The following is a 27,230-nucleotide window of genomic DNA, read 5'->3' as shown; positions in this document are numbered from 1 at the left end:
TCATGCAGAACGTGGGACCCCATCCAGATCTGTTTCATATATTTGACAATGAATGTATCGTCTGATTTCGGTTGACCAAAGATTTTTTTCTCTTTTGGATATGATTAATAATCAGCTGGAACATATGACTGACAGGTCGGTAGGTTAACCTAATGTTATTTTTAATTGGTTTTAATTAATCTGATGTGTCTAAGTTATCATGTAGTTATGTTATATCATCAAATACTATTGTTAGAAGTATGTTAAGTTTATTTGTGTGATTGCATATCACTAGGGCTTGGTAGGGTAGTTCATGCATTTGCATGTTTTTTTTTAGGGGTTAAAAATGTATTCTTTTCTAGCCTATTTCAGTCCACTGCTGGATATAGGCCTCTTCCATATGCTTCCATCGTCTTCGGTCTTGAGTCACTTGGAACCAGCGTGTTCCAGCCAACAGCTTTATGTCAGAGTCATCTCTTCTGGATCCTTCCAATGCCTCTGTTGTGTTCTCAATGTCTCCAGTGAACAATCCTAGAGGTTCACCTGTTGTAGTCTTGTCGAGCTACGTGTCCTACCCATTGCCATTTTAGTCTTGCTACTCTCTCTAGGATGTCTGTTACAATTTTTCTTCTCCTGATGTCCCCTGAACGGATCTTATCTCTAAGGCTGATCGCTACCATCTATCGCTCCATGGCTCGTGTTCGCTGAAGCTTGCGAGCACTTTCCTTCGTCAGAGTCATCGTTTCCAGACTGTAAGCAATAACTGGCACCATGCACATATTATAAACCTTGGTCTTCAGGTTAATTGGAACATCCTTGTTCGTCAGGATGAATCAGTTTTTGGAATGCTATCCAACTCATACCTATTCTGCGAGGAATTTCTGCACGTTGGTTGTCTTTTCCAAGTTTCATCGTGTGTCCAAGATAGATGTACTCATCGACAGCTTCTATATATTGGTTTACCATTACAGGGAATTATGCACGAATAATGGAATTTTCAGTCATTTGAACATGCTTTTATGGTACATATAACTGCATACTTTCGTGATTTTTATAAATGCATCATTTTAATATTTTAGCAACTATATGGCATATTTTAATTAGTTTAATGGTTTTAACAATATTTTTAATCAGTCTTTTTCATATGGTTGCTGTCGGCAGTAATGTTGAGCATGATGACGCAACTTGTCATGTGGTGAGGAGTTATGTCACGCAGTGAATCGCGTTTCATGTTTAACTGTCGACTGGCTGTCCATCGAGTCTTGTAACGGTGTTGTGAACTGGTTGTGACCAAACTATGTTTCGCGTATAAAGTGTCCGTTAAAAATTTCTTTAAATGACAGGACTTTTCAGGCGACTTAATATCTGCTGTTCTGTGGAGCATGAGAGAAAACCATAGGAAGTGAGAAAAGATTTCAAATAGTTCAACACAAACACAGCAAAACATAAGAATTTAACTACCAAACTCACAAATAAAGAGCCTGTTCAAAAACAACTATCAGAGTGTTTAGGAAGTAGGATAATTGAATTTTCTTACGACTTGTGCCAAGCATTTTAGCTACTGATATTCCCTTGCATAAAATAACCCCACATTAAAACATTTTCTTGCCAAATACACTCGACAATATATGCCTGAAACAAGTACATTGCGCAAGACTTACGTAGGACGTTGTTACAGTAACGTATTGACAAATTTACAAATTGAATTAGCGGATCAGTTTGTGTAGTTGTCTATTGATGAAACCACTGATTCTGAAGACCAATTTATTACTAATGTAATTGTGGGCGCCTTAAATAAGAAACAAAAGACAATACCATATCTTCTTAACGTGTATGAATTGCCGGCCACTAACAATGTAACTGTAATGCAGTGGATGATGTACTCATTGAAATTATTATGGCCATCTGTTATCAACTACGACCAGCTTTTATTTTATACCGATTCCGGTACTTATATGGTAAAATCAGGACAAACACCGAAAGGCATTGTAGAACTTGTTTGGCACATGCTCTTAATAGCATTGCTGAGACAATACGCAATTCTTTCCCACGGGTGGATCAATTTGTGACCTGTTCAAAGAAAATTTGTTAAATCTCCTTCAAGAGTCAAGTTGTTTAGATCAACAGCCAATTGTAAGTTAATGGTTATTAAATTTGCGTAAATAAAGAATAATTGTGCAGCCGCAAGAAAATATGGCATAACTAAAGCCAATGTTCGGTGTTGACATGACGACAGTCTAAAAATGCGTACTGTACAAGAAAGGCATTCATATGATTTCAGCAAGCATTTTTTAAGAATTTGTTTTTTATTCTTTGAAAGAAAAAGTGGGGCGTGTCATCTGGCATTCAGGGTAGTCTTTGATTTGGAGAAACAGTATACTGGAATTATGAATTTACTCATTCAGGACAAACATTTTAGGCTCCCTATGGGAATCAATATCTATATCAACTACCAATACACCCTTTGTAATCTCTACTGGTTTCCTACATTATTACTGATGCTACCGAATACTTCACATTTAAGATAATGCATGTTCTAATGAGTAATGCTTTCAGTACAAATTTCTACCACAAAAGACATTATGCGGATAAACATAATGTTTACAGTAAGTTAAGATACCTACCAAGAAGGAATTCTTAGTCATAAGGTTCATCATGGCTGGAGATCGAAGCACAGCAACGGCACTACATGCTGTTACAGCCAGGGATCCACCAAAATACATGTACGTAGCTTTAATCCGATCCTTTACATACTGGGGCCAGAGCCTACAAAAAATTCACAAAATAAACTTTCTAGCAACTACTACACAGTATATACAATACCACAGTACTTTCAAATGGATATTGAAAAGAAAGGTATACAGGACGTACTTACATAGCTTGATCTATAGCACCAGCTTGTTTCGATAGCCCAAGGCCATAGTAACACAGAGCACCTAATCCCAGAATTCCTCCTCCAACCATAGCTCCTTGGCCAATATTGAATGCTACAAAAAATTGCACAACGAAAGGTAACAGTTAGGTTATCAATTAAATACAGTAGAACCTCGATAATTCAAGATAGGTTAATTCAAAATCCTGCCTAATTCGAAGAAGCTCTCGTTCCTGGAAACGTAAGGTACAGTTTTGCATGTTATTTAAATGGTTTAATTCGTAATTCGAAGAACAATGTCGGTCCCATTACTGAAATTCAGTCTCTTAATTCAAAACTGCCTTTACATTAAAAAAATATTTTCAAATTAATTTAAATTTGAAATTTATCCGCATCATGTGGAGCATGCTGGGGGTAGATTTAATTACTTTCACTCACTTCGGTGTGTCTACAGTGTGCTTCATATTTGCTAAGTTTGAGTGAAATCGCCATTCTTTTGTATTCAGCGTTTTAAGGAACACCATAATATCATGTAGCAGGCAGTGCGCGGAGAAGCAGAATCCGCGAACACCGGAGATGCCGACACTTGGCGGAAAAGTGAGGCTCATATAATCAATTCGTACGCGCTGAATAATATTGTCAATGCCGATGAAACTGCATCTTTTTTATGCCAAGCCCAAATGATCTTACAGGATGGAAGTGACAGCCGGGAAATTTTACAAGGGGGCTCATTGCACTGTTGCAATGCACATGGAAGCGAGACTTCTTACCCTCGTCATAGGGAAGTCCGATAAGCCATGATGTTTTCAGGGCGTCGGGCACGTTCCGTGCAAGTACAGGACAAGTAAAATGCATTCAGTACAGTAATCCAATGAATAAGGGACTTGCACAAGGGAGCCAGCATAATTTGTCCTCTTCTTTGAATCATGCAATTTTTTTCTTTCAATGCGTGAGGTTATGTTTGACATGGATTAATCCAAGTGCATTATTTGAATAATGTAAATGCACTTTGTTGGATACATCTCAGGAACAGTTTTTCCAAGGCAGTTGAAAGGTTTAAACTGTGAATCAAGGTAACTGTGTGCATTGACGAGTCTTAGAATACATTGTGACGCAGCAAGGGTTCGCATTTCTGAATTACGACAGAAGTACCATGGCAGGAAATCGTACTGTGTTCTAATGCAGACTGAAGCGAGACTTTCTCCCAACGTGATAAGAAAGTTCAATAAACCACGTTTTAAGGGCATCGGGTACTTCCCACGCAAGTACAGGACATCTAAAATGCATTCAGTTCAGTAATCCAATGAATAAAGGACTTGCTCAGGGGAGCCAGCAGAGATTTCTCCTCGTCTTTGAATCATGCTTTTTTTTTTTTTCTTTCTCTTGTTGCGTGATTTTCTGCTTGTCAGGGAGTTATCCAAGTGAATACTGTATTGTGAATTTTAATACTGTACATGCACCTTGTTGGATATATTTTAGAAAGTTTTTTTCCATGGCATATCAAAGGTTTAAACTGTGAATTAAGGTTAACTGCATACAGGATGGGTCTTAGAATATTTTTTGACACAGCAAAGGATAGCATTTCTGAATTAAGAGTTGGCGGTTTATTCGAAATCTTGTAATTCGAAATCCTATTTTTGCGTCCCAACGACTTTGAATTAACAAGGTTTTACTGTAGCAGGAAATTAACTAAAAAACTTAACCCAGATAAGGCTGATGTACTTCCAGAAGGATATGTGCAGAGGTGCAAAAATATTCACATATTGTATAAGTTTTTGAAGCATTGACTGAATTCTCACCTGTTTACCTTGCCTTTACAACACATTCTAACCGAATAGCCATGCAATATCAATTGTTGACTCAGCTTTTCACAAGTAACTTAAAAAGAGCGGGTTACTAAAAATGGATGATTTGTCGTAAATGGTTTAGTATATTTGCTTGATGTTTACACTGTTTGTAGAAATGATCAATGTTATGGCATCTCAGGAGGTTCCTTGAACAGCCTAACCAGTCATGTGGGATTACAAAAAGATAACTAATGGTCTACATTCTATTTCCTGTAATCATCCTTCCAGAAGAATATCAGCCATTAATCACAGCACTTTGATTGCATAGCTTCTCTAAGCATACTTCTATTCCTTACGTTAGCAAAATCTATGCCTATCGTCTACAGTGCAATTTCAAATATACAGCAAGTCAGGTTCATCTCACTTGGTACGGGGGACCAAGCAATGGATATATGTCATGGTTTGAGCCTTATCAGCGAGCTGGAACACTGCCGCAAAACTAAGTCCTCCGACAAGGATGTAGGCTACAGTGTTATGACATAGGCTGACCAGATTGAGAACTCTCATAAGGAATCCATTTGGGCAATTTTAACATCACTACTGTGCCATTTCACTGTTCTCAATGAAGTCTGACTGGAACGAAAATGGAATCTAAGATGTGAGAACGTCAGTGTTAAAACATCAAAGCATTCCTAAATGTCAAAGGGATAATATTTTTGTCAGGTACTTGAGAAAGAACCATAGAAGGCGGTGACAAAGAAAGACACGAGAAGATTGTTTAAATTTATTACTGAGAAAACATTCAATTCTTACTGAAGGTACAGAAATAAAACGTCACTCAAGACTGCTGAAGAGGAAGGATAGTAGCACCAAAGCGAAAGTTAAAGACGCAAATATAATAAAATAATAGTCTACGAGTTTTTTGCAAGACGCTGACGTTGAAGGATATTTAGATCCGCAAAAATAGAGAATTATTCCAGCAGACAGAAAGACTTCCACATTACTACATCACATTCCTTGCAAGACGACGTGTTAGCCGACGGAGTTTATTTTTAGGAAGCTACATAATAACAAGAGCGCAAGACAGAGAACCCAATATCTTAGTCAAGTTGAAATATTCACATACATACTGCAAATCCTAAAGCATTGTAAAAGATTATTTTTGAGGAGCAATACTCATATTATCCATAGATTGACAGACTGTGTCCTTAAGATGACAAAACTAACCATGCTGAAGTCTTATTCTGTTTTAACAGCGCAAGAGGCCGAAGACATCATGCACTAAAATGTGAAGGCAGAGCTACCTAGGTTATGGCGACACGAGATGACAAGTCTAGCCTATGATGACAGGCAACGACCCGAGATTATCCCAGATGTTCCCAAAAGGATGAGGGAAATGCCATGAACCAAGCCCGCATGTCTAACCACCAAGACGTGATGACGAGGGAGTACGGAGAAAGATAAGTCATTATAGTCATTAATAAAAATGTTATTTGTTTGATTTTGGAGAGTGCTATGCTATATTTTTATTCTCATTTATCGAAACGTGAACGAAGTGCTATCGTAAATATTATCAAAGAAGTGATGTTACATGAGAACACAACTCATAGGTATGTTAGAGTTTAGTAGGTATTCATCTGACAAATATCAAATCCGTTATGTAGGAAGCAGTTAATATTCTATTCGCAATGCTGTCCGTATTGAGTAAGAGGAGGTTAAGATAATCTTAATGTGAATACTATAAGACATTGTGGTAAACGCCAGGTTTATTTTAGAACAGGTGACGTGAAGTAAAGAGGAAATTAGATCGTATGTTGAATTTGAGAACTGGCTAGAAAATATTTTACGGAATTGTTGAAAGATTGAGAACATAAGATAATAGAATGAATGAGTAATAATGCTAGTATGGTATACGTTAAGTTGAAATGAATTAATGCGTTTATGGTAATGTGAAGTATAATAGGAGATGAATGATTTATATGCAAATAATGGTATGAGAAGATGATGAATAATGTTGGTGATTATTGCTTCGATGTAGATGAAGTTATTGTTTAGTTTAGCGACAATATTATTTCAGTTTACGTATTTTGAGATGGAAGAAGGCTATGTTTTGTTCTCAATCACCCCTTAATCTTTGGATAAGCCATGTATAGCGTTGATTACAATCTTCATAATGTTCCTATGTTGACATTTACTTAGTACATCAGATAATTCTTGATAACAGGAGTGGCACAGAATTAGCCTATACTTATGTTTTTTCTAACCACAAGTATTCTCACTTTGAATAGGAAAGCTAGGAAGCCTACTGTAGTACGTTAATTGATATCACTGGTAACTGTTCTTCGAAATTGAAGGCTATTAGTAATTGATAGCATCTTCTTAAAAGCTAAATCCCCTGATATCCAGCATAATTGTGTTAAATGACCGTCAAATATGGATGATAGCACAGTATTACAACATGTATAACCACCGTATGAGCACTTAATTTATACCTACCCCAAATTAACAAGTTGAGTAAATATTAGTTATGATGTTTCAATCATATTATTTTTAAGGATGTAATGACTTAATGATTTACCTTTCTTCGCTTATGAAATGCGACACCAAGAATTTTGAAAGAATATTAGGAATGTGCAACCCAAGTGAACCATGTTAAATAATTTAAATTATATTATTTTTTTATTTATTTATATTTTCTCACAACCAAGTTGTTAATAATTGGGCATGAACAGCTTCATCCAAGTAAATCTATCATACTGTGTGCTAATTAATGAATAAGGGCCTTATTTTTTGGTGAAATAAAACTGTTGATTTCGGTGTAAAAACTAACACTATTTCGGTAGGTATTTCGTGAAATAAATTGTCATACTGATCGATGTTTCTTGTGAAATATTCCTTATGGTATGGGGTAAATCTGACTAATTTTGTGATTAGGAGTTTTAAAGTGAACACTTGTAATGTATTAAATTGTTATTAAACCTTAGAACCACCAAATATACAGAATGCTATAGAAATAAATACCGGCAGGCCTATATAAATCACTGAAACCTCAAAACGAAGTTAGGCGGAAGTTAGGAATTTATACATAGCCTAACACTTTTTTGCCGGTCATGTGGTGTAGGGGTTGCGTGCCTGCCTCTCGCCAGGAGGCCCCGGGTTCAATTCGCAGCCAGGTCAGGGATTTTTCTCTCGACCTAAGGGTTGGTTCGAGGTCCACTCAGCCTACCTGATTAGAATTGAGGAGCTATCTGACGGTGAGATGGCGGCCCTGGTCTCGAAAGCCCAGAATAACGGCCGAGAGGATGCGTCGTGCTGACCACACGACAACTCGTAATCTGCAGGCCATCAGGCTGAGCAGCGGCCACTGGGCAGGCCAAGGCCCTTTCAGGGCGTTAAGTGCCGTGGGGTTTGGTTTGGTTCTACACGTTTTTACATTTATGAATGACTTGTCTCCAAAGTAAAAACTATGCATGGTTTCAACATTATCAGGATTCAGAGTTGTGCGAGTCAGAAAGTATATTTTTTTAAACAAAGCAGCCCCTTTCACTGACCACATTAGACGTCGGAAACCATAATGCTTGCGAACACTTGGTGCAAATTTACTGTGGTCTTCTATCGAACCTCCTAAAACTTCACTAACAATGTCTTCTTTCTTCTCTTCTGTCAGACGTGCTTTCACTGCATTTTGCAAAACCATATATCCCTGGAGGATATTTATGGATATGCTGATGTTCCCCGGCCAGGGATGAGTAACTCTGACAGTTAAGGCGTTGGCTTTTTGAGCCCAAGTTGGTAGGTTCAATCCTGGCTCAGTCCGGTGCTCAAATACGTCAGCCCCGTGTTACTAGTTTTATTGGTGCGTAAAGAACTCCTGTGGGACAACATTGCGACATCTCGGTGTCTCCGAAAACCGTAAAAGTAGTTAGTGGGACGTAAAAACAATAACATTATTACAACTCAACCAGGCGATTTTTTTTTGCTATTTGCTTTACGTCGCACCGGCACAGATATGTCTTACGGCGACGATGGGATAGGAAAGACCTAGGAATTGGAAGGAAGCGGCCGTGGCCTTAATTAAGGCACAGCCCCGGCATTTGCCTGGTGTGAAAATGGGAAACCACCGAAAACCATCTCCAGGGCTGCCGACAGTGGGGCTCGAACCCACTATCTCCCGATTACTGGATACTGGCCGCACTTAAGCGACTGCAGCTATCGAGCTCGGTGCGATTTATTTAGAATAGGCCTACTAATATCGTCATATTTCATAATAAAGTCGGTATTATTTATCTTCCCTTTTATATTCATCCATGTCCTCATGCCAGGATTATCCAGTTTTTCTATAGAAATGCTGGTTTACATGAATGCTTTTGTTGTGTCTATTACAAATTGCTCTCTACCACTTTTCAACTCCTTTGCGATGTGTAAAGTATCGCCGATTGTTATTTGCCGCTTAAAATTATGTTCATTTGCTTCATTCTTCTTTTGTGTGTTTCTGATTCTCTACAGTATTTATCGCACGTGTCTCTTCGTTTTCACGTAATGCGAACATTACAGTACTTACACATTAGAATCTTTCTTGCAGCATCATATACATAGAAGGCCTCACTGTTGTATTCCTCGGCCCTCGGAAAAACTGTTGTGACTTTAGTTTTCAGCATTTTTGTACTTAAATGCTGGATATTTGCTGATAAAGTTTCATAAGTGGCGAACTCTCACTGCGAAAGAGTATAATGCCCACTGCTGTATCTACAACCGATCTTGCTACGAACACAACGCCATTTGCTGTAATCGATAACATATCGATTTTTAATGATTGCCTTGGAGATCGCGGAGCTGAATGCACATACCTCCGATACACAGGGCTCATCACTTTGTGTGCATTTGTGTAGAGAATACACAGTACCATCAATCAACTGAGAAGGAAACTACTATAGTCAAGTTCTCAGAAGCATTTAAACGTTTATTGGAGATCTTTTCCGATACGATTTCGCATTTTTCGTACCAAGTGGGGTATATTTTGTGATTATTTGCGCGATTCGCGTAATAAATCAGATTTCGCGAGTTCATTTCGCCAAAATATGGTACTGTACCTACAAGTCATATATAGGCTAGAAAGAAGATATGAAAAATTTCGTGCGTATCGCTATTACCAGAAAATACGGCCCCTATTAATGAATGTTTGAGAAAAAGTTAGTAAGATTTTAGGAACAATTTCAAGCAATGATTGATAAGATGAAAGATGAGATTCTAATTTTATTTGTGATTTAATCAGACTTTGGAATCTGCGTCCGACACATTTAATAACTCTCAGTCAATATTGTAAATATTATGTGATGTAATTTTCTTTATTCAGTTAGAGATCTAATTTTGAATACATTTCGATGATTAATTGAAGCACGAAGTCAACTATTACTTATTTTTTCAAGAAATAATTCATAACATACTAGGCATTTTCTTCAATTTCTACTTTATTTTAAAATAAGTATTATATTGTAAAACTTAATTCCTTTTTTTAATGACTTCATAGGATAAGAATCTAGTTATAAGTGATGCGTGTTTGAATATTATGGTACTTGTCGGCGTTGATTATTTGCGTATCCTTGTGAGTCAAATGCGAAGACTAACCAAATTACAGGTAGGAGACATCCACTGCGTAGGTTAGGGTTTTCTGCTATTGTAATCTGGTGATCCTTTCTCGAATGCGGGACCCATAGCCAATAAATTTAAAGTATCGAGAAGGTAATAGAATATTCGAGCTAGCGCACTACCCGTTCTGAAAGACTTGCGAAGAAGAAAATAATATACAGGCCACTGGTACGATAAATGAATCACCAAGGTCTGCGACATACTGGCAGGAGGCGACTTGGAAAAGAAGCCTCAAGGATATGATTGTTGTTTTCAAGGGGCCTAACATCGAAGGTCGTCCGCCCCCCCTCAAGGATATTTTGATTTCAGATTCCATATTAGTAGCTACACAGAATAACTGATTATTGTGGCCACTAATTTTCACACTATCACTCCAACTCGTAAAGCGACAGAGCAGCAGAAGAAACGGACACTAACTGACCAACCAAGGTTCATTCACAATTGCAACAAGCACTGACGGAGCAGATCAGTACATTTAGCCCTATTGGGTGTTGATCAGAGGAAACAAATGGTACTTTGCCAAACTGAACATTGAACTGAAGCAGCAGAACTCAATGCTTGGTAGCTTTACCCAGCTGATGGAGGTAAGCTAGACTACTTAGCATTTCGCCAACAGATTGCAACAGCTATTCTAGATAGAATCAAATCGCCAGGTAGGTTCGACCAGAAGAACGCCATCTAAAGAATCTATTCCAGTTATGATGTGATGGGACATTTTGAAGCAGATTTTCCTACAAATACAGTTATGGAGAAAAGGAAGCAGCTTTACTGCTGTCACTGTATGAAGAAAACGAAAACAGTGTGTGAAATGTGAACCTGAGTCGCCAGAGGTCACTTCACAAGTATAAAATATCAGTTCTTGCCATAAACAGTTCAGAGCATATGTATTCGGCTGACATTCTTCCAGAAAGATCAGTTGGTTTTTTAAAACCTTTGGACAGAAAAATTTGAAACCAAGCTCAATCACTATTCTTTTTGAATGCCCGTAAGTATTTTGTTGGAAAAATAAAGGAGATGCTAAGGAAAAAAAAAAAAAAAAAAAAATCAGCCTTATCCAGTAATCAATGTAAAACCGTCAAAAAAAAAAAAAAAAAAAAATGTATATTTCCCATCAACTGGCAGAGAGATCAAGATCATAGGTTCAAACCTGGCAGAGGTAGGATTGTTGAAGGGCAGAAAATGTTGCATTCAACAAGCCATGTCTACAATGTTGGCATGTCAACAACACCTTTGGAGTTACCCAATAAAATTAATTAAAAATCAGCCATAGATCGCCCAAGTGAGTAAAGTGGGATATTATGCTTGGCCAGTGCCTTAAGAATTTATCATGTACCCTACTCAGCTGATATTACAGTACCAGAATAATAATACTTTTCTTACAGTTTTTGGAGACGCAGAGGTGCCGGAATTTAGTCCCGCAGGAGTTCTTTTTACGTGCCAGTAAATCTACCAACACAAGCCTGACATATCTGAGCACCTTCAAATACCACCGGACTGAGCCAGGATCGAACCTACCAAGCTTGGGTCAGAAGGCCAGCGCCTCAACCATCTGAGCCACACTACCGGAATAAACTACATTTTTTGATGCAAGGAAGAAACACAAGCTAATAAGATTCAATAATTCATTGGAAGTCTTCATCAACAAGCTGGAAAATTTGGATGTAAATTTAAGGCATTAATCTTGCAAAGTCTGATAAACTTTCATCAATTCTAAATACTTCCACAGGAGAATAACTTTACAAGAATTAAGTATGAAAATAAGTTGAAGTTTTTTAATTTAGGGCTTGATCGAGTTACCAGTATTTCAACATCCTAAGTTGAAATGAATATTAATTTCCCTAAGGACTGTTCCTTCTGAGACGAGACAGCACTAGAAGAAGAAAGAAGAAAAATTCCCTTACCAGTTTCGCCAGCAGGAGCCATTGCTTGTTCTCGTAGGGTCCGCCTCCTGGCCAAACGTGTTCTGAATGAATTCTCTGCATCATCGGCAAAAGTGCGGAACAATCCTTGTTTGGGTGTGTATGGTTTTATTAGGATCCTCACTCCTGATGTCCTTGCAATGGGTGCCAAAGATACTTGGCAAATCCTTGCGATTAACATGGTTTCTGCAACAGAAAAATGTAGATAAACTCTCGCTTTCAGTAGTTAATCCAGAACAATGAAAGACAAACATGTACAGAGTTATACTTGCAGGTAATAGTAACAGTACTGTATGGATTTTTATGTCTAACAATGAATGACATCTCCAAACTGATTTTGTTTGCACAACTCTGAAAATACAATATAACTTGCAAGCTTTCAGAACACTATAAAATACCCGTAAAACAAATCTAAAAATGTAATTTATTTCTATCACACCTGGTTTTCCAGTAATTTAAAATATCTGGAATTCAAGACCTTATATTTAAACAGTAGTCCACGCATTAACAGTGAAACAGGATACATAAAGAGATGTTTAAAAAGAAGCATCAGAAAGGCAACCTGATAATGATGCTAAAAACAAACATATCACAGAATATGTTTTTATTTCTGCACACAAAAGAAATGGAATATATCTGTGAATGATTGGACGCACTGGCCCCATTAGAATGTAGTCAAGTACAAACCATACCTTCACATGGTTGCATAAACACATCTGTTATATTTGTGGGACATATTTTATGCAAACAATGAAGAAAGATCACAGATTTTGTGATTACTCACCTTTTGCTTAGTTCGGCATTAAAGCTCAGTTACTAGGATAAAGTACCACAGGTTAAAGAACAAGAAAGACACAGTCTATCTGCTATGAGAAATACCTTCATCAGGTCCACAAAGAAGCACATACAGTGATCCAAAGCAGTAAATGTCGCATTCAGACAGTGATGACTTTCAATCCAGCGTTAGTAACAGCACACCACAGTTATTTACTTGGCCAGAACTAATGACTTCGTTCATTTGAAATTAATTAGGGATGTGCAGAACTTTCAGGCTCAGGACTCTGACAAAAATTTGCTTGTGCCCCACTGCTTTCACATGGCATAAAATGGGAACAGGACATTATATATCTTTGCAAGGTATGAGAGTGACCCAGAGTGAACAATAGGGCCTCCAACTGGAGACTTTATCAATTCTTCAGAATCAAGCTTAAGCTATATTACTTCACAATGGAAATACCTTGATCAATTTCTGCTGCTCATTTCATCCATATAAAGGAAATTTATTGAAGTTGTGTTTGCTGCAGTGCACCAACTACGCTACTGGCTTCACGTCGCACCGACACAGATGTGTCTTATGGCGACGATGAGACAGGAAAGGGCTAGGACTGAGAAGGAAGCGGCCGTGGCCTTAATTAAGGTACAGCCCCAGCATTTGCCTGGTGTGAAAATGGGAAACCACAGAAAACCATCTTCAGGGCTGTTGACAGTGGGGTTTGAACCTACTATTTCCCGAATACTGGATACTGGCCGCACTTAAGCGACTGCAGCTATCGAGCTTGATGCATTAACTACGAAGATCATTAGTATGCCTGTTAGTGGGCTACACCATTACCTATGTAAAGGCCACAGTCAGGAAAAGACTTACCACCTGCAATGGGGGAAAAAATGGCATCTCTGAAGATTCCTATCTGCTGGCTTGAAGAATGTGAAATGTGAAGTGCTTACAAAATGTTTCAAATATTTATTTTTGCAAAAGGTTAGTTTTGCACCAACACAAACAGGTTTTATGGCAACGATGCGATAGGACAGAGAGAATTAAGAGAAGAAAGGAAGTGACTGTGGCCTTAAGGTACAGAACAAACAATTGCCTGGTGTGAAAATGGAAAACCACAAATACCATCTACAGGGCTGCCGTCTATAGAAAGCAAGCTGATAGGCTACGTGACCCAAACCACATAGCCACCTTGCTGGTTCCAAATATTATTCCTTCCAATGCATATTAAATTAGGTATTACCGGTATGTCAAAGTTTATATGTGCTCTAGATAAAAATGGTGACTGTTACAAATACATATACAGTGCATATGGCAGAATGACTAATGAAAAAATTACAGTTGAAGTATATACTGGACCTCAGCAATAAATGATCCACATTTTGAGAATGCTCCAAATCCATGCTGAGAAAAAAAAAAAAGCTTGCAAATGTTCTCAGTAGCCTACAAAACCTACAAAAACTACAGACTAGACACAACCTAATTGGTGACAGTTTGTAATCAATTTATAAGCAAAAGAACAAATTACATCATTGGATGAATAATGTCAGGGAAAAGCCCAAAGTTGATTTCCTTCTTTCCAGCACCTCAAAATTATTATAAAATGATGCTGACAAAAAGCGCTGGGAAAAATGCTCACACGCAGATCTGCTCAGGCTAATGGTTACATCACGCATTCCTATCTAAAATTTGTCACAAATGGAACATAATTGCTTTTACTTAAATGAAATGAAAAATCTGCAGTAAATTAAGGAATACCGTCGTTATTAGAGAAATATAAATACGCACTTAAGGCCTGTATACAGGTCTCCTTTATGTTGTATTTCGCTGCTGGTGCCATCTTTTGTTAATTTCTTGAAGTCCAGGGCTAGCACCGAGAAATGGGAGTGCTATGTCTGTGGACTCTTATCTTTGTCCATATGACTAGAGTGGCCAGTTGAAACAGCAAAATGGAGGTCAATAGCATTCACGATAAGAAAAATAGCATGATCCCTGGCCCAATAAATCACTAGTCCACAGAATTCTTATGTACATTGGCTGTAGCTTTTTGTCGCCTATTAAATCTTGCATATCGCGATACAATTCAGGAAATTATGTCATTGACACCTGAAGCAATAAAACAAAAGCAAAGATCTTCAGTGAACACAGACATCACACACAAAATTGTTGAAAATATAAGACAATCAAAAGACATACGTGTGTTACTATGAGCGTAGCACCAAAAGTACTTGTAAAGTAGTAAAGCAGGTATACATAATGTTCACCAAAAATAAAATATTTCTTAATTTACTGCAGATTTTAGACTTCAACTGTGTAAAAGCTATTATGTTCCATTTGTGACAAATTTTACAGTGACATTTCGTAGACAGGAATGAGCGACGTAACCCAGGCTAATAATTACAGGCTACAGTTTAAAAAATTTAGGTGTAGAGGAATTAAAACGTAAGATTTTGTCTGTACATTGCATAGAATTAAAAAGAACACAACACTAACGTATAAAATGATTTTCTATGTTGCTATTGCCCGTATTGGGTCAGCTGTCTTTATAATGGAACTCGCATCATGAGTTCCCACAAGGCTGCCATCTTTGTCAAAAGTAAGAAAACCATGTTTCAAAAATCTTTTTTTTTTTTTTGCTAGGGGCTTTACGTCGCACCGACACAGATAGGTCTTATGGCGACGATGGGATAGGAAAGGACTAGGAGTTGGAAGGAAGCGGCCGTGGCCTTAAGTAAGGTACAGCCCCAGCATTTGCCTGGTGTGAAAATGGGAAACCACGGAAAACCATTTTCAGGGCTGCCGATAGTGGGATTCGAACCTACTATCTCCCGGATGCAAGCTCACAGCCGCGCGCCTCTACGCGCACGGCCAACTCGCCCGGTTCAAAAATCTTAATGGAATGACATTTTAGCAGGACTTCCAAGATATGCTAGATGGTTAAACCCCAGACACATTTGCTTGACCCTAGTCCCAATGATCTTGTCAATCACTACCCGGACCTAACCAATCCAGTTGAATTTTCTTCAACTAGCCACGCCCAACCTAACCAGACCATTGGTCTTGTCCATATCAATATTTTGTAACTGTAATCTTTCATGTTATTCAGTAGCTGTGCATAATGCAGATGTTAGCCAGCCTGCAAACTCATCGGAGCTGCCGCCATAATGCACCAATAACCTATACCGCACGAACCACGTACAAAAGTTTTAGTGTTGAGTAATATACAACGGCATTACAATAAACCAAACTATCGTCCTTGCAACTTAAGAGAGGCTGATTAAACCATTTGCAAGTTTGATATCTGAATAGATACCTTCAGTTCCTAGGAGCAAACGAGCCTTCCCACCACAACAAGCTTACGTTAACTGGAGAAGGCTGTATGGTCTGTGCTGAACAACTGTCTTAATTTACTCTTAGCCAGACGGCAAGTGTTCTGCACGCAACTTGGTTCCTTACAGATTACAGAGTTACAGTATACTAATAACGTTAAAACTAATGAAAAATATTTTGATGTGAAAAGCCGGCTCCTTCCCCTTCACTGAACTACCAAACTCTCGGCATATACCAGTATTTAACACAATTCAGAACCCAAAGTTTCCGAAACATACAATTCATTAATTGTAATGACTTAGTCATTGGATCATTATAAAATACTACCCAATTATTCTCTGAACTCAAAGCTTACAAATATCATCTGAACAACGGATTTCGTGAAAATTGCTCACAGGCTTACGAAATGAAGAACAGAACGATATCAAGCAAGTCATAAATGATAAACTCCATATATACCTTAGTGACACAACGTGCGGTAATGATACAGGCCACAAAGTATATATATGCGCTAACTGACTGCAAAACTAAATGCTGCAATAAGACAAAATTGCACAAGAGAAGTTAACACCCAATCCCTCCCCATTTTCAGAAAAGAATGCATGAATGACGTATCTATAAGGCAGTAAGCAGTCCCAGATTAAACACTTATAAGCAGGCAGTTAGTATAATTAGAGTAATTACGATAATACTTCCGCTGCACAACAATCCTAACCTTTAACATTGACACTTCAACAACATGGATCAAAGAGTGAAGACTAGATGAAAATACAATTAAGACCACCATAATCATATGTTACCTCGTGTTCACTGTTCCTTCAAAACTGCAAATAACACTTGTAAATTTTTAAATGAATCCAAAGAGCGAGCTTAAGATCGATTTCACTCCTCGCGACAAAATTACGTCAACTGCATTAACTCGACCTGCGCATCTAAGAAGATAAGGCTTCGGGAAACATTTGCTCATTCGCTAAAGAAAATTCTGGATCAAAGAGCTTCGATCATATATCCAATAGATGGCTGATGACGTCACATTCTTGAAGCAAAGATCTCAATCAGCTGACTGGTGGGTAGTGCGAGAGTTTTGAACATTGTGTTATAGGCGAGAATAGTGATCAGCGTACTTAAAAGTGACTTTTAGCTACTGTTAATGAAGCGATGGTGCACTATTGCGTAGCGTATGGATGCAAGGAGACCTTCAAAAAAGGATCTGGCATTTCCTTTCACGGGTAAGTAAATATTTACGTAAATATGATGATGATGTAAGGGGTTTCATACAGTTGTTGTCAGGTGTCTGTAGAATACGTACGTTTATTGTATTGGTTACAGTTCCAGTTTCCCGGTTACAGCAATTTTGAATACTGTGCTTTTATTGATTTCAGTTTTCCTGCTGATGAGACAAGGAAAAAGCAATGGGTAGTTGCATTAAGAAGAGAGAATTTCATACCTGGAAAGCATTCAAGATTATGCTCTAAGCATTTTTCACCGGAATGTTTTGATAATGAAGCATTTGGTGTGGGAGTTAAACTGAAGCCAAATGCAGTACCAACAATTTTTAATTTTCCACCCCACCTTTTACCAGCTGAGAAGAGGAGAAAACCTCCTGTGAAGAGGAAACTTCAAGTGGATCCTGTTGCATCAACAAGTTGTGTGTGAGCAGATTTTTTTTAATTTATTATTTTCCATAGATTTATGCAGGAATGTGGCCTGTCATCCTTATGTGAAATATTTGTGTTTAAGATATTTAACATACTGTTCAACTGCAACATCTATTGCAGCATATTAGGTTACTATATTACACATAGGTAATACATTTTTGTTGTTGACCCTTATAATTTTCATATTTTTTCAGTGTTCCTCAGGAAGAGGAGAATGAGTCTCTTCCTAAAACAAAGGTGTTCAGAAAATCTTATGTTGGTGATTACACTGAGGAAATGGTAAAGTCACCAAGGAAAGCCCAGACCTTCATGCAGGTTGCCAGGGAAGTTATTCATAAATCCCATAAGAAGCTGAAATTGGAAAGGCAGAAGTATCGGCGAGCTATTAATCAGTTGCAGAATGGGAAAGCCTTAGTAAACCATCTGAAGGAGAAAATGATGATAACTGAAGATGCTGCTTGCACGCTTGAGGTAAGAAAACAACAGCTTAAATATTTTTTCGGTTTCCCTATATCCGCTAGCCTTTGGTGGTGCTATTTGAGGATCCAAACAGTCTCTGGGTTGATGACCTAACAGACAGACATACATACATACATAAAATTTGGAGCCTTTAGAAGTCTGTAATTTGTTTTTATTGTATCACAATCTCTGTTAAACAAATATTTCAAAAATAATGTAATACCATAAATTAACTTGTGAAAAAGCATAATGCACCTTTTAACTTCCATTGTTCCAGAAATGTCTTTCTCCTGCTGCTGCCCAACTTCTGATGCGAACAAAGGATGGTGATACAAGAGCAGAGTATCCTCCTGAACTACGCTGCTTTGCACTTACATTGAATTTCTATTCAAGTCGTGCATACAGCTACTTGAGGGATGTATTTCCTCATGGTTTGCCCCATCCAAGTACACTGCGGAAGTGGTATCAGTCGGTGGATGGTAAGCCAGGATTCAGTTCAGAGGCTGCAACTGCTCTCATTTCAAAAGGGAAGGAGATGGCTATCAGTGGAAAGCCCCTAGTGTGTGCACTGATGATGGATGAAATATGCATCCGGAAGCACATTGAATTTGATGGAAAACAATTTCTTGGTTATGTGAATTGTGGTACTGAAATCGAGGATCAGAATTTACCAGAAGCCAAGGAGGCTTTAGTGTTTATGGTGGTCTCACTAAATGGACACTGGAAAATTCCAGTGGGTTATTTTTTGATTAACGGTTTAAGTGGCTCGGAGAGAGCAAATCTAGTGATTGAGTGCCTTAAATTTTTAAATGACCTAAATGTAATTTTAGTGTCACTTACTTTTGATGGTGCTGCTTCTAATTTATCCATGGCCCATTGTTTGGGAGCTTCTTTTGATGAAAATAATATGGTGAACTGGTTTGAAAATCCCTCAAATGATTCTAAAGTGTTTATTCTTCTAGATGCTTGCCATGCTATAAAATTAGTGAGGAATACTTTAGGAGCTAAGAGAACTTTTGCCGGGGGTGATAATGTCATAGATTGGAGGTACTTAGAAGAGTTAGAGAAACTTCAGAGTATCGAGGGCCTTCATCTAGGAACAAAACTTTCCAAAAGGCACATTCACTGGGAGAAGGAACCCATGAAAGTAAAGCTCGCCACACAAACATTCAGTGAAAGTGTTGCAAGTGCAATGACATATTGTGACAGAGACTTAAATCTTCCTCAGTTTCAAGGGTGTGAGGAGACTGTAAAATTTGTTAGGCTCATGAACAATATATTTGATATCTTGAACAGCCGTAATCTTTGTTCAAAGGGATGGCAGAAACCATTGAAAGCAGAGAATATCCGCAGTACGAGGGCCTACATTCAGGAGGCTATTGAATATATACAATCACTGCAAGAGATGGATGGTGGTGTTTGTCTAGTGAAGTGCTCTAGGAAAACTGGTTTCATAGGTTTGATTGTGTGTCTAAAGTCTGTCTTAGGAGTGTATGACTCAATTTTGAACATGCCACAGCTGAAGATGCATTTTCTGCTCACCTACAAACTTAGTCAGGATCATCTGGAAGTATTTTTTAGTGCCATTAGGAGTCATGGTGGTCATAACAACAACCCCACAGCTAGGCAGTTTGAAGCAGCATATAAAAGACTTTTGCTCCATATACAGATAGGTACTACAACCAGTGCCAATTGCTCTGCAGTTGACCCTACTGTTATTATGAATTGTAGAGACAGCAGTCAAATAACTGGTGATCCTATTCATCTGCCTGCCAACAGTACTGATGTACTTTTTGTTAGTCATGATCATGACTACATTCCACACCCAGCCAACCTGACACTGTATGTTGAGGATGTAGTGGAATATATAGCAGGTTTTGTTGTGAAAAGATTACAGAAAGCAGTTAAATGTGATGTTTGTAAGGCGGTTCTCCAAACAGCAGTTTCACATTCAGCACTCCTGAAGAGGAAAAACAGAGGTGGCCTTTCAATCCCATCATTAGATGTGATATACCTCTGCAGGGAAGGTGAAAAGATGATGCGACAATTCCAGCACAAAATGACAAGGATGAAGGACCCTTTAAATGTACTTGTAATGGCAGTACTGAACCATGGTAAGAGAGAAGTGTTTGATGAACTTCAGGAGCATACATTTGCTTCTCCGCCCCTTGACAACCACATTCATCAGCTGAAGCGAGCAGTTTTGATGGAATACTTTAAAGTGAGGTTACACCATAAAGCACGGCTTGAAACAGAAAAACTTCACAGTGTGAGGGTACGAAGCTTTCACACAAAGACTGTTCTATTCAGGAACCAGTAATATAAGGTAGGCTGCTTTATAATATAATTATTGCATTTGTTATATAAACGTGTTAGAGTGTGTAGGCCTATATGAGGATTTCTATGCTTCCTATGACTGGAATATTTATATAGACTCAAGTTGCTAATGTAAGAGGATGCTGGTGTGGTATGCTAATTTCACTGGTTTGTATTAGTGTTCTACTTTTAGGCATATTCCCTCTAATCATTCTGTTTATGAGTTAGGTTGATTTTTATAGAAATTCATTCTTAAATTACTTTTATATTGGCATGTCTTGTTTCTGTATTTTTGGAACAACATTACTGAATGCTGCAGGATGTTTTCTTTTCTTCAGATGTGACCTCCTATTTATAGGCCTACTTCAAATGTGGCATGTGCATTAGTTTATGTTGGGCTTTAAACTAAGCTTAATGTAGTAGGTGGCAGTGGAGTGAAATTTTACCTGTGTAGCATTTTATGTATCCCTTTATTATTATTATTATTATTTATTATTATTATTATGATGATGATTATTATTATTATTATTATTATTATTATTATTATTATTATTATTATTATTATTATTATTATTATGTTGTTGTTGAAGCAACATATTACAACAGATCCCTGCTTCATAGGCATAAATAGGTACTACAACCAGTGCCAATTGATATGCAGTTGACCCTACTGTATTGTGAATTCTTATAACTTATGATAAGTGGATATTTCTTGTTATGGTACCTGTTTATCGTTTACCCTGGAGAGTTCATTTTTGTTGCCATCTGTTGGTGGTGTATGGTTCACTTAAGTGTGATACTTGTGTTATTTTCTTTCCATAATGGTCCTGTAGGCTATGTGTCACTCTTTGCATCTTGTGTTGTTGGGCATTGGTTTGAAGTAGGCCTATTTCAGTCAAAAGTATACCGAGCACGGTAAATACAGTATTTTAAAGTTGTTTTTGGAAGTTATGAAGTGTTTATTGTAGATGTCAGTCGCATTAATATTTCAAATTAGGCTACACTTCCTTACGGACAACTTTCAGAGGTTAGCTTTCAGCTATTAATCCCAATATGATGCGGTAATTGGAAAAAATTACTTGTCTCTTACATTATAATAAATAATTAACATTAAACAATTAGTGTTACTCACGGGGATGTAATACTTGCAAAAAAAACGATCATAATGAGGGTGTATCCTATCGTAGCTCTCTTTTGGTTTTAAACATTTTCGTCGTAATTATGCATTTATGTCCACGGTTTTTATTGTAATTAACGCTTAACCACAACAGCTAAGCAGGGTACATATCATATTCCGATTTCGCCGCCTTTTCGAATGTCACTGTTCGACAATTTCCTTATATCCTCTCGGACTCTGCTTCGAACTACCCCCCAGTCAGCTGATCGAGATGTTGGCTTCAAGCCGCAACATGGACGAGGTGGCGCTAAGCGCACTCTATAGTATTAATGCTCTAAGTCAAAGAGGATCAAGGATCAAAGAGCTTTTATGATCTCTGCTTCTGAAATCTCTAAATCAAGGAATAAAGATGAACATAAAATATCAAATCAAATCAAATCAATCGGTGGCAAATGGCGCGCTAAAATAAAATTGTCAATCAATAAACTTTAAAATAACAAGAGAAGAAGAAAATTTTCCTAGAATACAATACTATACAATTTACATTTTTTTTTTCTGTTAAATACACAGTTCATCCTTAAGGGGCCCATAGACGTGCAATATCGGGGTTTGTGCAATATAATTGATAGTGTGTATTTAATATTGAAGGGTTGTGCAATATATTGTACGAAATCAAAAAAGTTTGAAATATATTGCGCAAATCGCAGAATACTGTGCCGTGTGTTGGCGATATTGTGCAATATCGCGTCCTCCCGCCAGTTGGTATCAACAAGTGGGGGAGAACGTATCGTGATGGGAGACAAACAGGCGGTGAAAAAGTTTATTTTGGAATTTATCGAAGCCTTCCGGCTCAATGGGACGTTAAGAGCAAAGATTACAGTAATCGCGTTAAGAAAGGTGAACAGAACGAGGTGCTTATTGAGAAATATCGCGAAAAATACCCGAACTCCGACAAGCAAGAAGTTATTTTTTTTAAATCCGTTCTCAGCGTACAAACTTCCGGAAGGAAGTGAAACGGCTTCGTGATACAGAAAAGTGTTCACCAAACAAAATGCCGGCATGGACTGATTAAAAATTGACAAGTATATTGTACATCTATGGCCGCTTTTGCATAATATTTTGCACAACCAGCAATATTATCTCCACACGATACTATTTATTGCACAAACCTGATTGTTGTGCAATAATATTGTATGTCTATAGGCAGCTAACAATATATTGTACAATCCATTTTGCGCAATAATATTGCACGTCTATGGGCCCCTTTAGGATCCTTTTATACTTACATGCGACAAGCTACATGCCACATGCTTGAAGCCAGGCATGTGGTGTTAGCCCTTGGAAAGGACCATTTTATAGTTTCGTATCGGTCGAGCAGGTACAATGGCAGAGTTTACAACTAAAGTTTTCGCAGCTGCATACCTCTGCGAGATAATGGCAAGAAAAACGAAGAGGAAAAGTCATTTCAGTTTTCATCCTCTGAACATTCAAATACATATGATAGGAGCTTTCGAAACCCTTTACACTGACCTACGAGAGGACGAAACAATGTTTTAATTATTTTAGGATGACCCCAAAATCATTTGATGGATTCTTTGGAAAAATAGAATGCCAGTTCCATATTACAAGAAAACACTTCATGCCCATTCGTCCTATAGAGCGGTTCTGTGTTATTCTGGGGTATGTATATTTTTCTTTCGGCATACACAGTGGAACTAAGTTCTACAATCTACAGATGTATTAAATACAAAGAACATTATATAAAATACCATGCAAACAACTAAATATAAATTATTTCTAATACTATGTTTGTAACTTTGGCTTTGAGTGAAGCTCATTGTCCTTTGTATATTGCTGACTAGTCACTTGACCAACGAGCTAGAATAACATAGAGGGGCTGTATACATGACATCAGCGCTCCCTGCTTGAAGCAAGTTGATAAGGGGCAGCCATGTTTACGGTTGTCAAAACAAAGCGAATTGGCGCATACTGTATGTTGAGGTGACAGGGAGATCGTGCATGCCAATTTCATTCCCTAAGTTTTAAGAAGTGAAAACATAGATTCTCGCTTTCAAGAATGCCAGCCGTAAGCTCAGCGTATGGTTGTACTAATCGGAGTAATAAAACCAAGGATATATCGTACTTTAAGTATTACTGAATTATAGCAGAGATTCCTTTTTGTAATTTCTGTTTGTAATTAAATCCATTTTATTGTTTACTTAGCGAAAGCACGGATAGCCACGGTAATTATTTGTCGAATTTTGTTTCAGATTTCGTTTAAAGAACAAGGAATTAACCGAACAATGCGTTGTGAGGGCGAAAACAGATACATGATATCCCACTCAATTCAGTTGCTTATGCTCTGTACATTTCCAGCCCTATTTAATTTTCATTCACATTTACAAATAAAGGAAATGGAGCGCCCTCCATCAAGAAAACGTAACCACAAAAAATCACTTATTTCGTTCAAACGTACACCAAGTATGTTAAATACAGCATTTTACTGCTATTTTTGAAATGTATACAGCCTTTATTGTAGATGTCTGTTGTCACACTTCATAATGGACAACTTTCAAGCTTACCTTTCAGCTAGTAATCCCAGTATGATATGGTAATGGGAGAAACATGATATCCCCCTATATTATAATAAATAATTACACTAAACGATTATTGTGGTAAAGTATTCATGGGCCGCCTCTGTGGTGCACTGGTTAGCGTGAGCAGCTGCCACCCCTGGAAGCCCGGGTTCGATTCCAAGCTCCGCCACGAAATTTGAAAAGGGGCACGAGGGCTGGAACGGGATTGTATCAGCCTGGGGAGGTCAACTGAGTAGAAGTGGGTTCGACTCCCACCTCAGCCATCCTCGAAGTGATTTTCCGTGGTTTTCCACTTCTCCTCCAGGCAAATGCCCGGTTGGTACCTAACTTAAGGCCACGGACGCTTCCTTCTCCCCCGCACAAGGCCCCTGTTCAGCATAGCAGGTGCAGCCCTCCCTCACAGTTGTATCCCCCGTTCCAATATCTCACGCTCCAGAACACTGTCCTTGAGGTGATAGAGGTGGGATCCGTCGCTGAGTCCGTGGGAAAAACCAACCCGGGAGGGTAAGTGCTGGTGGGGATTATTGTTTTAAGAGGAAGTACAACTAGGCAACCATCCTCTATATAACACTAATCAGAGAGAAAAATGGAAGGGATCCGACACTTCGAAAAATGAAGATATCGGTCAAAGAATGACAAGGGCCACGAAGGGCGTGAAAATGAAAGACTCCCTAGCCCTCGCAAACCTAATGGCGTCGGGGTCAGAAAAGAACAAGAGTTGACCAAGAGATGTCAGATAGGATAGATGAAAGTGAGGAGCCTGGCACAAGTAAGTGGCAGCAATGCCAGGACTCAGCTAAGGGCCCCGTGGTCGCCAACCCACGCTCCAAAGTTCAGAGCCCCTGGGGCCCGGGAGGGTATACAGATTTAGAAAGGATCACAGTACTCATGAGGATGCAATAATTTTAAGAATATGAACAGAATGAGGTTGTAACCTAGTGTAGGTCCCTATGATTTTAAGGCTTCCTGTCATAAATATTTATGTCCATCGTTTTTATTCTAATTTTACGCTTAATCACTACAGCCAAGCAGGGTAACACTCTTGTTCCGATTTCGAGGCCTATTCATATGTCACTGTGCGATGATTTCGAACTACCCTACAATCAACTGATCGTGATGTTGGCCTCGTGCTGCAATATGATGAAGTGGCGGTATTCGCTTTAATGTTTCAAGCTTTCGGCAACGGTCTTTAATTCTCCCTCAGTGATTCTAAAATGCGTATTTTCTACACTTTTCGTCATTTAAAGGCCATGTCCCATTGCTTGTGTGACCACAGGAAACATGGCGGACGTTCGTTCTATTAGGTTCACCCAGGCAGCGCTCCCGCCTCTCTATGTTATTCTAGCTCGTCGCACTTGACATTTAAAACTATTCGGTACTTGCTGATTTCTAAGAATGTGTAGATTCATCTAGACAAATACATATATGATAACCGGCGTTGATATGGATGAATATAGTGAATTTGGAATTGGCCTGGATCAGTCAAAGATGTAGAAGTTTTTTTTTGGGAGGACATAACTCAATTGGGACTGACCCGAATCTGTTTGGTTTCGGGAGTGTGCATTATATGAATCTTTCTTCATACGTAGGGGTGATAATTCTGCAGGTTTCCTCCCACGCGTTATTCCGAAGATCTCGGTTTTTGTAGTCGTTGCCTGGATCCCACAATACCGGTCTACTCTGCACTTCGCTAATGAGCACCTCTGTATCTAAACCAGCATCCATTGTCCTCGTTAGCACTCGACTACACCACAAACTATACTGAACCGCCCGGCATAACGCGTCAGCTATAAATATTCCCATAAGGCTACGGCCACACTTGCGTGTTTTCCCGCAGCGGGACTGCGTGTTTTTCACGCAGCTGGACGACCTGCGAGGGGGGTGGCCACACTTGCGGTTTGTTCACGCTGGATTTTTGCGTGTTTTTCACCAACTTGACAACACGTGGCCACACTTCCGTGTTTGTGCGGCGTGATTATATTAGTGTGTTGTATATTGTGATGCCGGCCCCGTAGTGTAGGAGTAGCGTGCCTGCCTCTTACCTGGAGGCCCCGGGTTCGATTCCCGGGCAGGCTCCCCTGTGGGTGGGGGCGGTAGAATAACACCCACGGTATCCCCTGCCTGTCGTAAGAGGCGACTAAAAGGGGACCCAGAGGGTTTGAACTCCGGAGCGTGGGTTGGCGACCACGGGGCCCTTAGCTGAGTCCTGGCATTGCTTCCACTTACTTGTGCCAGGCTTTGGTCCCACCCGCGCGGCGTGACATGTCAGGCCTAGCGGCCACCTGCTCGTCCCAACCCGCCTCAGTCACATGCCTGGCGGGAGGAAGCGACCGCGAGACGCGCGCAGGTAAGTATAAAATGGTCCCATTTAAACAATGTTAATTCACATGATTGGCATGCGGCGTGTAGCATGTGGCATGTAACTATAAAATGAGCCTAAGTGGGTTGGAATCCCACTGTCGGCAGCCCTGAAGATGGTTTTCCGTGCTTTCCCATTTTCACGCCAGACAAATGCTGAGGCTGTACCTTAATTAAGGCCAAGACCGCTTCATTCCCATTTTCCCGTAACAGACCTATCTGTGTCGGTGCGACGTAAAGCAAAATAGCAAAAAAATTATTCACACACATTTTTTATTTACAATAACCTACACTGGTCGAATGCCCTCTAACATTTCACTTATTTTCTCTGTTGCTCTTCATTCTCTTCTTGACAGTGGCGTATGCTGGGATCAAAACGTGGGCTACCACTAGACTTACGCTACCCCTTTTCCATGGTTG

The 27,230-nt window shown here is 38.9% G+C and overlaps 1 protein-coding gene across 1 annotated transcript in view; it reads right to left on the bottom strand.

Moving 5' to 3' along the window:
• LOC136877072 (growth hormone-inducible transmembrane protein) overlaps positions 1-17,263 on the bottom strand; it is a 48,939-nt gene extending 31,676 nt beyond the window's left edge. Inside the window, exons 1-4 of the mRNA XM_067150889.2 lie at positions 17,106-17,263; positions 12,186-12,389; positions 2,855-2,966; positions 2,604-2,745 (exon numbers count right to left, since the gene is read on the bottom strand). Of these exons, the coding sequence (XP_067006990.2) occupies positions 2,604-2,745; positions 2,855-2,966; positions 12,186-12,384 (453 nt within the window). The 5' untranslated portion in view covers positions 12,385-12,389; positions 17,106-17,263. The remainder of the gene's footprint in view (positions 1-2,603; positions 2,746-2,854; positions 2,967-12,185; positions 12,390-17,105) is intronic.
• Positions 17,264-27,230: the final 9,967 nt, after the last annotated feature.

The sequence above is a fragment of the Anabrus simplex genome, chromosome 7 (assembly GCF_040414725.1).
Source record: "Anabrus simplex isolate iqAnaSimp1 chromosome 7, ASM4041472v1, whole genome shotgun sequence".
Classification (NCBI taxonomy): Eukaryota; Metazoa; Arthropoda; class Insecta; order Orthoptera; family Tettigoniidae; genus Anabrus; species Anabrus simplex.
Note: the sequence above shows the minus strand (reverse complement) of the source record. Positions and strands in the feature narration are given on the sequence as shown.